The sequence below is a fragment of the Mirounga leonina genome, unplaced genomic scaffold, assembly GCF_011800145.1.
Source record: "Mirounga leonina isolate KUSES-001 unplaced genomic scaffold, KU_Mleo_1.0 Mir_114, whole genome shotgun sequence".
Lineage (NCBI taxonomy): Eukaryota > Metazoa > Chordata > Mammalia > Carnivora > Phocidae > Mirounga > Mirounga leonina.
In genome coordinates this window covers 11,769,447-11,784,964 of record NW_023270265.1, presented here as the reverse complement: position 1 = coordinate 11,784,964, position 15,518 = coordinate 11,769,447, and the positions used below count along the sequence as shown (strand labels likewise).

At 50.2% G+C, this 15,518-nt stretch overlaps 1 protein-coding gene across 1 annotated transcript in view; it reads left to right on the top strand.

Moving 5' to 3' along the window:
* Positions 1-15,518, top strand: part of GRID1 (glutamate ionotropic receptor delta type subunit 1) — a 700,883-nt gene that overhangs the window by 477,042 nt on the left and 208,323 nt on the right. Inside the window, exons 7-8 of the mRNA XM_035023220.1 lie at positions 10,291-10,452; positions 11,949-12,068. Of these exons, the coding sequence (XP_034879111.1) occupies positions 10,291-10,452; positions 11,949-12,068 (282 nt within the window). The remainder of the gene's footprint in view (positions 1-10,290; positions 10,453-11,948; positions 12,069-15,518) is intronic.

Sequence of the window (15,518 nt, the reverse complement as noted above, 5' to 3'; positions counted from 1 at the left end):
GCAGCAGCAGCAACAGTAGCAGTAGTAACAGTGCAGTAACAGTACTAGTAGTAGTAGCAATAGCAGTGCTAGTAACAGTAGCAGTAGTAGCAGTGCAGTAATAGTACTAGCAGCAGCACAGCATTAGTGGTAGCGGCGGTAGCAGTAGCAGGGCAGTAATGGTAATAGTAGCAATAGCAGCTGCAGCACAAGAGCCACATCTCCTGGGTTCCAATCCCAGTAACTCTAGCTCCTAATGAATTATTTAATTATCATTACTTATTTGTCATTTTGTGCCTCAGTTTCCTGTTCTGTAGATTGGAAGGTAAAGTGTCTCTCCCTAGAGACATAATGAAAATTAAATGAGGGAGCATACAGAGAGCATCTCGGACAAGACTGAGCTATTAACTGTGTCATTACAGAGGAGGTGGTCAGGTGCGTTCAGTGTCTGCCGAAAGGCCGACCATGGCCTCATTTTTTTTTTTTGTAAGGTATAGTCCACTTGTCTTCCTGAGCATGCTCTTGCAAAGCATCACAGTGGGTGGGAGAGCGGGTCCCATGGGTCCAGCCCCATCTCACGGGCTTCGTGCACCACTTACTGTCCACGTCACTCCCGCAGGCACTCCATCAAAGCTGCCTTGTGTGGGAGAGGAGAGGCACGTCCGGGAGACCCACTTAGCCCTCCCTACAAGACCTTGCTCATTGGAGACCCTCCATAAGGACTGATGGGCTGGATCTGTTAATAATGCAGGTCTTAACACAAGTTAAACTGTTTCTAGAAGTCTCTTTATATATCTATAAATAAAGCACTTTATTAAAGGAATCTGTCTCCATTTGTTGCTTCTGCCTTGAGTGGGGGTGTGACGAGAGGGAAATGCGGATTTACTTCCTCATCCCGCCCAAGGACCATTTGGGCAGCTCCTAGATTCATCTCATTTACAAGCCATTCTCTTTGAGTTTCCTTAGTAGCTATTACCACTTCTTTATTTCTTAATGACAGTATAGAAGACAAACTAATTTCCACTAGCCTCTAGCTGTGAGATTTATCGAGAAGACATGCTTAGAACAACTAACTCAAGAAAAAATAAAACATTTGTGTCATGGATTATTAACTTTGTCTTGATGGAATTAATGAAAATCCTTTTGGAAATGGAGTTCTCAAGTCCATCTTTTAGTTCTCCCCCCAGACGGCTGCTCTTGGGACAATAATTCTGGGTTAGAAGTTTTCCTGAGGACCATCATGAATGGGGAGTTTTTACCAGATCGTCTATCTCTTGGCTTCTCCACTGAGCTGGTCTCAGAAACTCTATCTTCTTCTATTAGGCCCATGGCAAGGGCTTCCTGTGCTCCAGAGCCAAGCCAACCCTCTTATAGCAAATCAATTTGGTTCCTATTTAGTACAAAGAAAGTCCCTTGGAGGAAAAATACCTAAATAAGTGACTTCTTGTAGCTCCAAAAGCATTGCATTCACCAGTGTGCTCTTGTTTATTTTCCCCTACAAAGCACTGTCTCGTTTGGGTGTTTCTCACTCTTGTTTTCTTGACAAGTTAGTTTAGGGCTTGTCTGACTCAGCCAGTAATAAAAGTGATAACCGGTCTCTAAGAACCTTGAAACTTTGCTAAGATTTCGCAGACAACCTTGCTCAGAGGAGAATCTGGAAAGTACTCCGTCTTTAGAACTCACCGTCCGGTGACTTCAGGGCTGCAATGGAAGTAACAGACATACTGTCACATTGCCACCCCATTTATATTCCAGTGGGTTTCCAAAGGGGGACAGGCACATGATATGAGCTGTGTTGTCTGGTCACTGTGGAGCCTGATCCTAGAATTAAGCTGTGGGGACTAATGCGGTATTATTATAAAATGCCCCTCAAGTTGGAATATCTCCTCTTTGTGCATTTTAAAAGTGTCGAATGGCTTGATAGATGGATTCACGATTCCCTCACTGAGTCTATTAAAACATTTCAGAACTCCCTCTCCCCACCTGTCCCTATTTCTTGAGGGCTTTCTGTGTTCTTCTCTGGCTCCAAGTTGTTTGTCAACCTGTCAGTAGAATCCTTTCCTCTGGAGTGACAGTGAGCCACCCCACACCACAGCTACCTTGGACTTCATGTCACTTTCACTGGTTTCCTTTTTTCACCCTAAATGCTCAGATGGAACATATAGCAGCCATCAGTCAGGAAGCCTGATGGGCACACGGCGGAGCACGAGCCTCACTGCCATTGCCAGAGACCATTGCACAGGTCTTTCTGGCTGCAACCGCTTGCTGTTCTGGGGGCACAGGGCCACATGCGTGTCTGGAGCCCAGAGAGCCTCGGGCATGGACCACTGCCCCTCCCCCACCCTGCACGCCACCCCCTGGGCTTCGGTGGTGAGCAGAGCTCCCCATCCCCTTTGCCACCATCTGCTCCCTCCTCAGGCCGGGCTGTGGTGCCGTCTCTCAGGATGTGGGGGGGTGGGTCTGGCAGCAGTTTGCCAGAAAGGCCTTGCCTGCATATGGATTTCTCAGGCTGTGACATCTGGGCGTCAGCTCGTCCTCCCAGCTGGACCCTGTGCCGGCTGCTTGTGTGACCTTGCTGGATGACCAGAGCCTGGCTGAGGATCTGGTCAGAGGTCAGTTCCTGCTGTTTGCCCCTGTGCAATCCCCCTGAACAGTCCCCTTGGCTTGATTAATGATGGAGGGAAGAGAACACTGGGCTCCTTAGAAGCCTGGAGGAAATGCAGGCTTTCTTAACGAAAACATTCCTTAGGTTTCTATCTTCGGCGTGGGGTGGATAATGGTCTGGTGTCGAGATGCAGCTGGTGTGGCTGTGACCCTGGCCTGCCATTCAGCTTGCTTTGCCTTCAAGCACGATTCTTCCCTTGATAATGTGAAGGCGCAACAATTTCCTGGGCCCTGGAGTATAATGGAGACAAGGCTGGAGCACCCTCAGATTTACTACAGGGAAACATGCACTGAGCGCCAGGAGGGCAGACAGCCGGCTACACAGCAGGGCCATCGTCCGTCAGGGGCCTCTCCCTTCCGGTCTGAGGGAGGTGGGCACAGGTATCTGCCTGCTGGGATCCAGATAGGATCAGAAGAAGATAGCTCTCCTGAAGAGCTTAGCGTATTTCCCAGGGGGGCTTATATTTTCATTTCTCCGCACCCTAATCCTACTTCTGGGGACTCAGGTAAGTAAACGGATCATCCGGGCTTCTGATGGGGCGGCCTGCACCTCACTCAGGGCTGACCCAGATGCGAAATCAGTGCCTTTCTTGGCTTCACGGACAAATCCAAGTCTCAAAGATGCTGTCACATGTGGTGGGGGCAGGGTGGGGTATTGGAATTGTAGTGGCACAAACTGCCTGTGAGGTCCTAAGTCTCCTCCTGCTGGGGAATGTTCCCTGCTTGTCCCCTCCCCCTCAAGCTCCACCCTCTCTTTCCTGCTGGCCTCCCTATCCATCCTCTATTTTCATTCTCTGGGTCTTGACTCCAAAGTAAATTCGCCTTATTTTTTCATGAAGATCAACTTAACAATTTTACTGGTAGCCTTTGTTTGTGCTGACACAGGTATTTTCCTAAATAAAATATAGTTACTGATGTAGTAGGGGTTCTGGTGCTAACTCTTAAAAAAATAAAATCTGTTTTTCCATCCTGGGTCCTCAGTTGGCTTCATGCGATTGGTCTTTGGTTATCCAGCAGCCAGAAGGGTCTACCTGGGTTTCTCAAGAGCTTGTAAGCCCCAGTCAAGAGCTCCTGGCCAAATTCTGTCCTCTACCTCCCGGAATTGTGTCCTCACCTTTCCCATTTCCCTCCTGAGGACCCACTTCCTGCATAGCTTATTGGCTTTGGAAATGCAAGCCTTGCCAGGATCCCCTCCCCCACCCACTCCCCAATCTCCTGGAAATGCATACCCCAGATTCTGATTGGAAATGGACAATTCCCCATGGAACATAATCGTTCCAGAGCTCCTATACCCTTTTCCCAGTGTGGCCTCTATCCTCTATTCTAAGTCATATTCTAAGAAGCATTCTCTTTGCAAATACCTTGATGTATCTTTACCTTGGTGTTTTTTTTTCTAAGAACAGATTTAAATCTATTCATTTAACATTCATTAATTCCACAAACACTCATTATGCACTTATGTGCCAATTCCTGTGTTAGACATTTCACAAAAGCGCTCTCTTTAATTCCCACAAACTCTAAATAAATGGGGATGTTTCATCTCTATTCTGTAGCATGTACCGGTTAGAAAAAATGGCATATGCAGAAACCCAGAGGCCCAGGAGAGCAGGGGCAGAGTTCAGTGTGTCTGAGGGGAGGGGTGGGAGGCGAGAAGTGTTAGAGTTCAGTCAGAGCAGAGGGTAGCCGCCAGGTACTAAGGATGGGGGTGTAGTCCTGGCGATGTGTCAGGGTAGGATGTGCCTCCAAGAGAGACAACTCTGTGGGGGAGGGGGAGTGCCCAAGGCTGGGAGATGAGGTAAGCAGTGGTTACTGTTTCTCTAGGGAGAAATGAGGGCAGCTGAGCCATGCTGTGGTTGTGGTAGGTCATCACATAGAGAGGACATAAGGAAGTGTCCTTGGGATTGAAACCCCTAAGTCTGGGCAGGGGCAGGTAACAGGTGGCAGAGTATAGAACATGGTGCTTTCCCCCTGGGCTGGGCCGCAGCTGCCCCTATTCTAGTCATCTCTGCCTGCCTCGACTTTTCACCTGCCCACCTGGATGGTCTCACTGCAGGACGGGCTGTGCGGAAGGCCCCTGTGGCTGAGCCAGCCCTGCAGTGCCAATGTCAGACCTTCCCCTGCAGTGGGCCAAGCCACCTCCCTTTCAGGAACCCGAGTCAGAGCATAGTGAGGCCCCCACTCTGGACCTTCCTATGTTGGTACCTTTTATGGAACACGCTGGGGGTAGAGAAGTGGCCTTCCCCATAACAGGCAGCTCTGTAGTGCCTCAGCCCATGCAGCCCCGGAAGGCCTGGCTCAGGCCCGGGGGCGGTGGCAGCTGTGACTTCATTGCTGGGGCAGGAGGAGACCAGGGACACGTGTCCAGGTGAGCAGCTTTAGGGCCGAGCTGGGCATGTAACGCTCAGGGGTATCCTTGCTCAGACTTTCCAGCCACCAGCTGCAAAATCCAGATATGACTCCTGCTTGCCCTTGAAAAGCTTTCAGACCAAGGGGCACTGGAGGAGAGGGTGAATGGTATTGGCAGGTACAAGTTCGGTTTCCCGTGGTCCTGAGGCTTCTGTGTACCAGACCTGTGCTGGGCTCAGAGACGGGACACCCTGGAGGAGCTCTCAGACCATCCACATTGAAGTTAGGAGCCTGTGTAGATCCTTTATTCCCCCGCCTCCATTTCTTCCTATCTCTGCTCCCCCCCAAAATGAAGCTGCATACAGAGAGCTTAGGACAGTACCTGGCACACAGGAGTACTACCATCCACATTTCTCAGGCAAGTAAGTCGGGGCCACCCCCACTGCCCCTCTCCGGGGGCATTGATCCATTGGATTTGATTGTCATCGAGATGAATCCAGAGCATTAAAAGGCTTGTTCAACATGTGAGTGCAAGTGGAGATTCAAGTCACCCATTCAGTAAGCATTTACTAGATCTAGCACTTGCTAGGTCCATGCACTGGAGGAATGAATGGCAGTGAACAAAGCTGGCCCAGGTTAGGATGAATCCAAAGCTCTTGCTCATCCTGCCAGGCCACCCCGCTGAGCTGCAGACACAGTTGAGTCGGAGTCGTATGGTGTGGCATTGAAAGAGGAATCAGGCATACATCTCTAGGGTGGTGAACTGAACTAGCTGGGCTCTATTCCATCTCTGTCCCCATCTAGGATGGAGGCCACAGGCTCCAGCCTCAGGCCCCTTGCCTGCCTCTGGCTTTTGTCTTCCTCTGACTTTACTCCCTCTGGCATCTCTGACCTGGTTCCAGGCCTTTTGCTTTGCATCCAGGTCTTTATTCTGCCATGTCCTTGGCTTCAAACTTTGTTCTGTCTTCTGCTTCTCAGGTCTACTTTCACCTGAAATGCTTTTTTTGGTTCCTTGTCACTTTTGTGCTGCAATGGCCCTAGGCCAGCCAGAGGGGATGAAGGTTTAAATAGTGACAGTACCTGTTCTGCTTGTCTGTCTTCTGTGAATGAGCTCTGTGCTGTGCCTTAACTGAAAAATGAGGGAGAGAGGCAAGGATTCCTTCAAACCAGGCCCCTTTTCTCTGTCCCTGTGGCCTGGAGCTCAGCTTGGGCTGTTAGCCCCTTGAGCCCAACAGTGAGTGAGTGTTCATGCAGCTGGGAGTCTCTCTCCTTCCAGACCACTCCTCTTGGTCCAGGGGCTCATCGTGACCAAGCCCTGACACTTGGTCTCCACCCACCTCTCCTGAGAAAAGGCTTGCCTTATGTCTGTCAGGACTCAGATGGAGCCCCAAGCAGAGTCTGCCTTTCTACTATCTGCTCTTGATCTTTCCCCCAAAGGTCCTATCTCCAGTCTCCAGACAAGACTGGAAGGGTAGTTCCCTCTCTTTGCATCCCCACCAGTGAACCTGGCAGATCACCTAACTGTGAGGATGCTGAGGTTGGACAGCAGAGATGGGGCCACAGATCAACACAGGGTGTTAGTGTCTGCCTACAACAGGGAGAAGTACTGACATAGAATCTGACCAGGAGAAGGGACAGGAGTGAAAGAAGGTGGAGCTCCAAGTGGGGATCAAGAAGGCATTTTGAATAGGCTGTAAATGAGAAGCAAGTTGTGTTTGAACAAAGGAAGTTCTCTCCCAAGTCAAAGTGGAGGTGGCCAGTCTCTTCTTCCTACTGTTTTCTCTTTTGGGGAACCAAGATCGGTGTATATCCTCTTAGCAAGAGATCCATCCTCTATCCACCCATCTGTCCAACTGTCTGTCCGTGCATCCATCCATCTCACCCTCCATCCTTCCATCCATCTGCCCCTCCCCCTTCCACCTCCCCATCCCCTCATCCATCTATCCATTTATCCTTCCATCCATCCACCATCCATCCATCAAGTATACATTAAGCACCAACCATATGCCAACCATATGGTTGGTGCTGGATGCTGTGTTTAGAGATGGTAAGAAAAAAGTTATATATATACATATATATAAAAGTTATTTATAAGTTATATATGAATATGTACACATTTATGTATATATGTATGTTATATCTATAACATATATGTACATATTTCCATATATGTCTACTTGGAAAAGAGCATTGCTAAAGCCTTTGAACTGAAAGCTTGTTTATTTGACCTGAAATGCATTCACCCTTCCCAGAAGACGTACTTGTGGGAGGACTGAGGGCTTCCTTTAGCCTTTCTGAGTCACATCCTGTTTTTGCCTCTTCATTGCCAGCCTCTCTGCATTCATACACTCATTAAGTACCTTAATTCATTGTGAATAGAAGTGCCGGAGGCAAAAAGGGATATTCCGTTGGGTGCTAGTCTGGGTCACAGCTGGGGTGGTGCTGTCCCAAGTGGTGTGCATGTGTGCATAGGACATAATGTGGGTCAAAGGGTCCCGGCTGGTTGAATAGCATCAGTTAGGAGTGGGTGGCTGGGAGACCCATGAATGTCTTGAGAAGAGAAATCTTTACATTATCAAGGACTCTCTCTCAGCTTTGAGTTATTCTTTTGGAAAAAATAAAATAAACCAAGCCAACTCTACATAGCTGGCATTCTCCTGTAACAACATCTCCATTATGAGTTTGTATTCCAGAGGGGAGGTGGACATGTCAACAATCATTTTGCAGTGGTAGGAGCTCCTGAGAGCTGGGGGGTCTGACAAGCACAGAGAGTGGGTTAGTCTTTCTCATGGGGGAAATGTGCCCCCAGGGCTCAGGGCTGGAGACCCAGTTCTGGTGTTCCCTGTAGGATGGGAGGTGGGTTCTCGGTGATGGGAATGACTGCTCTCTGCTGTCAGGTGAGCACCTGTGTACCACGGGCATCTGGAACAGGGTGCCAGCCACTGAAATGCCTGCTTCCCCTCGGCCTGAGGCCTTGGCTCAGTCAGCAGTGCTCAGTCATCCCAGGCACGCTCCTGCCACATCTGAAACATCGCCTGTCCATCCTCCACCCCCTTCCTCCACAGGCCTTAGTGGCCCACAGTCCTGTGCCCGCTGTAAGGGTGCAGGTTGCAAGTGGATAAGACAGGGCTCTGCAGGCATGGCCAGGACAAACAGACACCTGCAGAAGAAGTGGTCAGCTCTGCTTGACATGCTGTGGCGGGAACGCCCTGGGGTGTTAGCATGAGTTGCTGGACAGTCACGATGTAGCAGATGGTTTTGATGTCTTGCACTAGCTCCTGTAGCCCACCGCTGATGTCAGTTGCCGAGGGTGGTTGGTGCTACCCAAGCTCTTGTCTGGGGCTCTGCTTTGGGGGCACCCAGTCCAAGACGAGGAAAGAAAATGCAGGTGGAGAACAAGGCGAGTAGGTACTGGGGGTATGAGGGCCATACTGGGGAGTGGTGAGAGGTAAGGCTGGGAGGCAGTAAGGGTTCTTTCTTGAATCTTATTTGATTCTCCCGGGAGTTCTGTGAGGTTGACACATTCTCCTATTTATATCCAGTGATTTTGTTTTTCTGAAATATTTTTAGCAGACACCTCGCTGCTTAGGTGTGCAAAGAATCATCCCCTTGACCCACTTCGGCTGATGGTTGTTTGTGCAACAGTTACCCAGGAGGGACCACACACCTGAACAAGGGTGGACATCACCTCCTCCCCACCCCCTCACCTTACTCTCCTCCCTTTGTGCTCCATGACACCCCCATGGAGGAGTGGGCTGATGTGAAGTACAGGGCTGCCTTCCTTCCTGCAGAGGGCTCTGGATGGGCCCCTGAGACAGTAGGTGCAGGTGTTCAGGCTCATGCAGATCAGGGTCTTGAATTGCCGTTAGGAGAGTGAGCCAGACCTGTCCCATCCCTGGATACCAGCGCTATGGTGCTGCTCTCCTCACCACTGTTCCAACGTCTCCCTCACACTCCTGCTCTTGGGAGCTCTGAGGTGGGTTTTGTGTCTTCCGTGAGCCATCTCTCCATAGCAGATGGCTCAGCAGGGGGTACTTCTCATATGTGAACACTTGCAATCCCCAAATGCATCCCCTGGCTGGTGGTGCCCCTGCAGAGCAGGCTCTGTGGCCTTAGAATCTCCATCACCGTAAGCTGCCAGTGTCAGTCAGGCCACCATTTACCCGAGGCCCATCTGGGGACCAGAGCAATCTTTCCAAGACACAGATCTGACTTCTGGGCACAGATCCACCACTGGCGTCCTTCTCTCTGAAGTCACCTATGTTGTTACTCCTTAGCTTGGCCCCCAAGGTTCAACATGGCTAGACCCCTGATCCCTGCTTCCCCCTCAATCCCACTTCCTCTCTATTACACCCTTTGATGCAGACATTTGGTACTGTGTTTTGTCCCTCTAACCCAGGGCTTGGCCACTTGTGGTGCTTGGGCTGGATCCAGCTCATTGCCTATTTTTTTAAATCTAATTTCATCTAAATCTTTATTTCTTAATAAAGATTTATTAACACATCCTTTGTGTATGTGTTGTCTGTGGCTGTTTTTCTGCTATAATAGCAGAGTTGAGCACTGTGAAAGAGACTGTAAGGTCCATAAAGCCTAAAATCTTTCTTTTTTTTTTTTTTAAAGATTTTATTTATTTATTTGAGAGAGAATGAGATAGAGAGAGAGCATGAGAGGGGGGAGGGTCAGAGGGAGAAGCAGACTCCCTGCCGAGCAGGGAGCCCAATGCGGGACTCGATCCCGGAACTCCAGGATCATGACCTAAGCCGAAGGCAGTCGCTTAACCAACTGAGCCACCCAGGCGTCCCAAGCCTAAAATCTTTCATATCTGATCCTTCACGGGCAGTGCTGCTGGACCCTGCCCTACCTGACCCTGCTTCTTTGTACCTTCATGCCTTTGCATAATGCTGCCTCCCTATAATGCTCCCCGCCTTTTATCCTACGAATCCTTCTAGACCAAGCTTTCTGCCCATCCTTACCCCATCCTGTGTCACCCAAGCAAGATGTCCCATTCTAATCTTGCACAATGCCTGTGTGCAAGTCTCAACCACAGGGCTGACCATGCTGGTTCTCCTATTGATGGACACATTCACCTCCCACTCTAGTTCCTGAAGCAGGGCTAGTTCTTATTCTGCTTACGACTCCATTGCCTGGCCCAGTTTTTGGATGAAGCTAGAGGATTGTGGTGTAGATACTGTGCACCGCTTGTTAGTGTTGGCACCCTGGATCACCCAGGACCTCTGCTGGTTTCTCTTCATCTCTGAAAATGCATCAGTGGAAAGGGTTTCACTGCCTTTGTGTTTGCAGATCTCCAACCTTTACCTGTATGACAGCGTCCTGATGTTGGCCAACGCCTTCCACCGGAAGCTGGAGGACCGGAAATGGCATAGCATGGCAAGCCTGAATTGTATACGCAAGTCCACCAAGCCATGGAATGGAGGGAGGTCCATGCTGGACACAATCAAAAAGGTGTGTGTAAGGGGACACCCACCTGGCTAAAGCCCAAGACAGGCCCTTCCTTGCACACATGCACACACACACACCCCACCCCCTTGAGCAGGTGGTCTGAAGCTTAGTGCTTTGTGTGATTGCCCCTGCAGGCCCCTCCCAGGCCTCTCTCCATGCCACTCTTCCTTTCCCAGCATTGAGGGCTGGTGAGCTGGGCTTCATGGATATGTATTATTATTATTATTATTATTATTATTATTATTATTATTATCATCATCTCTGTTTTTCTACAAGGAGTTTGGATTTTCAGAGGTTAAGTAACTTGCCCGAGGTCATAAGTAAGCAAACAATGGAGGCAACTGCCCAGCTCATGTGTGCCAAATAGCCACTGTTCATAAGAGAGCCTGTCTCAGTCATTAGTGCATGTGTTGATCACCAAGACCTTAGCTTGTGTATGTGTGTGTGTGCATCTGTGTGTGTGCACATGCCTTCTGCACTGATGATATGTTGCACACACTGAGGCATGACACCAAGGTGGAAGGCTGAATCTGGAGTGAATTGGGTAATCCACAGACTTGTTAGAGTGAATTGGCTTTCAGAGGCTTCAGAAGAACATTTAGGGAAATCTATAGTGCTAGGAGTTGTAGTCCCAATCAATTGTGCATGGTGTCAGGTAGCAGTGAACATATTCTCGTGTTGGTTGAATTTACTGCAGCCCGAGCCAGAGCTGGGGCCCCTCTCTGGCCAGCTCAGGCTCTGGGACTCTCCCAGCTCACAGTCTATGGGAGATCAGGGCTTGATGACACCCCCACCCTAGGCTTGAAGGCTCCCCCAGCCCTTCGGCCACCTGCTCCTACAGAGCCCCGTGAACGGCCAGAGAGAGGGGCAAGTCTTCCACACCCACCATATCCAGTCTGTGTCAGACACCATGCTTTGTACACATTTCATCCTTCAATGCTTGCAGGCTCTGTGATGTGGAGCTCATTAACTCCAGGCTGGAGATGATGGGAGATGGCTTGCCCAGGGTGGCACAGGCGGCAAAGCCAGGACTTGAGATGGTGTTGGCCTCCAGGACGCATGCTTGCTGCCCTGTAACTTACCGCCATGGGTCTGATATGGCTCTGTTGACCTTTGACCTCCCTTTTGGCTCAAGCTCAGGTGACCTCTGGAGCAGATTGCAAGGGAAGACTGTGAGCTCTAGGAAGGTGGAAACAAAGCTGTCATTCTTTGATCTCATTGCTAGCATGACATGTGGCATGGAGCAGGTGTTCTCATCATGAATGTCAAGTGCAAGCCTTTGGAATGTCCCCTGTGAGCAGAGGTCTGGGAAGTGTCGATCCTATTCTGGGGCTATAGGACTGCTAGCAGCTCTGTCCTCATTACAGCCTGTCCACTGCTTCCTTAAGATCTTGATCGTCCCATTCGCAGTGACTACTTCCTTCTCCTTCTTCATCTTTGGGATTCCATCCCTTACCCCGTCCATGTTTTCCTCAATGAGTTTTCCTTCTCTCCTGCAGGGCCACATCACTGGTCTCACAGGGGTGATGGAGTTTCGGGAGGACAGCTCGAATCCCTACGTCCAGTTTGAAATCCTTGGCACAACCTACAGTGAGACCTTTGGCAAAGACATGCGTAAGGTAAGTCTCAGCTCCCCTCCCCCACCTCGCCTGCTGCGGTGGTGCCACCGGCTCTGTGTTCTGAGCAGGGTTTGTGCGGCACAGTGTGGAGAAGGCTCAGAGAGTTTTTCAACCAGGAAGTTCTGCTAATGCAGTCTCTGAGTACAGCAGGGCCTCTGGCACCACCTGGTCCTGCTGCTTGGCCCTGGACAGCCAACCAAGCAGGCCTGAGGCTGGAAGGGGTATTGTGCTTTCCCAGAGGGGCTGAGATCAGCCCAACGGCAGGGACAGGTGTAACTATGGCTGAGGCAAGAGTCCAAGGTTCCTGCCAGTGTCTCCCAGATCTAAGAGTGAGACAAAGCCATGAACAGAAAAATGAACCATGAGGAGGGTGGGGAGCAGGGGGCAGTAGAGCCCAGTGGAGGAAGAAAGGAGAGGCAGACAAGCTGCGTAGCTCTGGGTGGGGTTTGGTGGTTTTATTTGGTGCTCATGCTAGTGGCAGGCCTGGGGTCTCTTTCCAGTAATACCTTGCCTCTTCCTCTCTCCTCCTATGAAGGATTTTCAGGACTGAAGACGGGGGTGTGGAGGAGGCAGCTTTTACCCAGGGTTGGAACCCCCAAAGTTAAGGGGAGGCTTGGGAAGTCAAGAATCTAGTAGATATTGGGACCGAGAGGTCAATGTAGGAAGCAAGATATTGGCACAGTTATCCGAGAACCTCAGATGTGGTCACTGCGAGCCGGTGTGGAGCTGATGGTGGGGTTACACAGCCCGGCCACTCAGCTGGCTTAAATGCACTCCCAGGAATGGTCCGCACAGAAGGCCCATGTGTTTGTCGGGGCATTAACTGGTTGCCATACACTCAGGCACAGGCTCATATAATCACACACAGACACACTCACACACATACATTTCTATACACTTGAAAGGAGGATGTCTCTACTCATCAGGGCCCAAGAGATGAAGGGCATAGTGAGCTCTCACTGTAGCAGGATAAACCCTTGGCAAAGAGCCTTCTAGCCTGTCCTCTGGCATTGGCTGGGGGCAGTGCAGGGGCAGGAAAGGCTAACGTGTTCTTGGGAGATTGCCAATCTGGGTGATGGCATTCTTTGGCTGTACTCCTTGAGGACCAGGTAGAAAGATACATGTGTGGAGCGGTGGAGGGTGTGAGGGCTAGAGAACATGCCAGGGTGGTCATTGGTTATCACACGGGAGGAGGACTGGCTCCCCACAGAGGGACTGGGATGACCGGGGGCCCATGTGTGATGTGGGAGTTGGGGAGTTTCAGCCCATCTTAGGACGGAAGGTGGAGTCACCGGTTGGTCATATAAATGGGAGGTTGAGTTTTTGGTTAGGATGCAACAGTGCCACACAGGTTTCGATGACGTTTTGGAGCTCAGGGGTTTGTTTGTGGCATCGTAAAGGGTGTTGGCCTCTATGGTGTGGTACCCCGGAGGGCCAAGGTGTGACATGCAATGTCAAGGGCCTCAGGGAGACCTCGTAATGTCTGTTAGGGATGCCCAAAGCTGGGAGCCTTGGTGGGGGGGCCAGGAATGGTCAGCATTGGTCCAGGTCATTCAGGACCCCAACAGAAATTGGCTTGTGTTGGGACTCCCACCTGGTGAGGAGCAACCAGAATCAGGGAGCCCTTTTAGTCACCCAGATACAAAAGGGGCTTGCAGAGTGTAGCCACTTGCTGAGGAGGTGACTATTCACATCTGCCGCTGTCCTTGCCTTCATCCCCCTCAGAGGCTACAGACACTCAGGCCCCGCTTGCTGGCTCCCTTGCTGCCCCTACCCCCCTTCTTTCAGCTCAGCTTCCACAACAATGTCCCACAGTAGGTGGGAATGCTGGCTGTGGGGGTCCCTGCATCCTAGGGCCCCCCCACCCCCCGCTGGCCACTCCAGGTGCCTGAGAGACCAAGAGGCACTGTGTCCTCCACTTCCTGTTTCAGGTGTCTGGGCCTTCTCTGTTGCCATGGCAACGCTCCTCCAAAACCCCGAAGCCAATGGGAGCTGGAATCTCTCAGTCTAAGGAGCTTCGGAAAGCAGGAGGCCTGAATGTAATTGAGTTGGAAGGGAAGCTGATTTTCAAGTGGGCTTTATTTTAAAACGTATCCTTTTGTCATTTTAAAATCTGACCTTAATAACCGCATATCCCAGTTGTTACCTGTCTGCCTGGCAGCTTATCTCTGTTAAGGAGAAGTTATCTGGAAAGTGGGGAATGGGATTTACTATAGCAAATGTTTGTTATTCAGGCACATGGGTGCATTCAAGCAAGGTCTGGGAGGTTTCAGGATAAAGCCAGGTGAGGAGGCGATTGGGACAGTGTCACTGGCCTAGGGTGGCCTTTGAAGGCAGGGCTGAGCTATGGTTCCTGGTGGAAGATGGGGCTGTGAAGGGTAGGGCTGGGGAATTGGGGTGACCTAAAAGTAAAGTTTAGGGTGGGCAGCAGACTTGAGGGTAAGGTGAGGGTCCCATGGCACACAAAGGTGGTGGAAAGATCATTCATGCTAAGGAGGCAGGGGCAACTCTGAGGAACCCCCAACTGCATCTCTCTGGCCACACCCAGTCCAGAAAGGTTAGAGGAGCCAACTGGGCTGATTGCTAGATGCTGTCGTGTTGGAGCAGGGTCAGGGGGTCTCTGCGGAGACGATGTATGTCTCGATATATGTGTATATCCTAATCTCTTTCTCTATATTGATATTTATATAATTTCCATATATTATATATTATGTGGTCTATTATAATTTCTCTATATTCTATATGTAGACATGTGTATACATACGTGTCTATGTGGATGTAAATATACATATGTATATATAAGTTTAAAAACAACTACAGCAAACAAACAAACACAGGTACAAAAACAAAAACCAAGTAGCTTCTTTAAGATTTAAACCAAGAGGGATTGTTTAAATTAGGGAGCAAATGGATGTTTTCTTAAAGTAAATACTCCAGAGGGAAAAAGCAGGGAGGGTGAGTCACCAGACGTTTTAGAGTAAGTGGCACCAAGAGCCTGGATTACTCAGCCCCTTCAGAGGATGGAAGGAGTAGGTGATTGCCTTTCACTGCAGGGTGCTGGGCAAATACTAATTAAATGATCTCATCCAGGAAGTGTGTTCTTGTTGAGGGAGTGCTGGATGGCAAAATCAAAGGTCTATGTCACCAGCCCGCTGTGTAACTCCAGGCAAAATATCAATCATCTCTGTGTTCTGCTTGGCGCTGCCTGGCATGGGTGATCACCAAGCAACCTCATGGGGGGTAGGCTTTGCTGCAAAGTCACGTCAAGCTCCCAGGGGACTTGGCCTGGCATTTGCCCTGGAGGTGCATGCTTGTTACTATCAGAGCTCCACAAATTTCTCCTCGGTTTTCCCTGTGTTCAGACAGAAATCTGCAAAGGAGAGTCCCATGGGCTTACCCAGGCAAATGTCCTCGGCTTATAACAGGAGCTGGGGCGGGATTGTTGGAAGC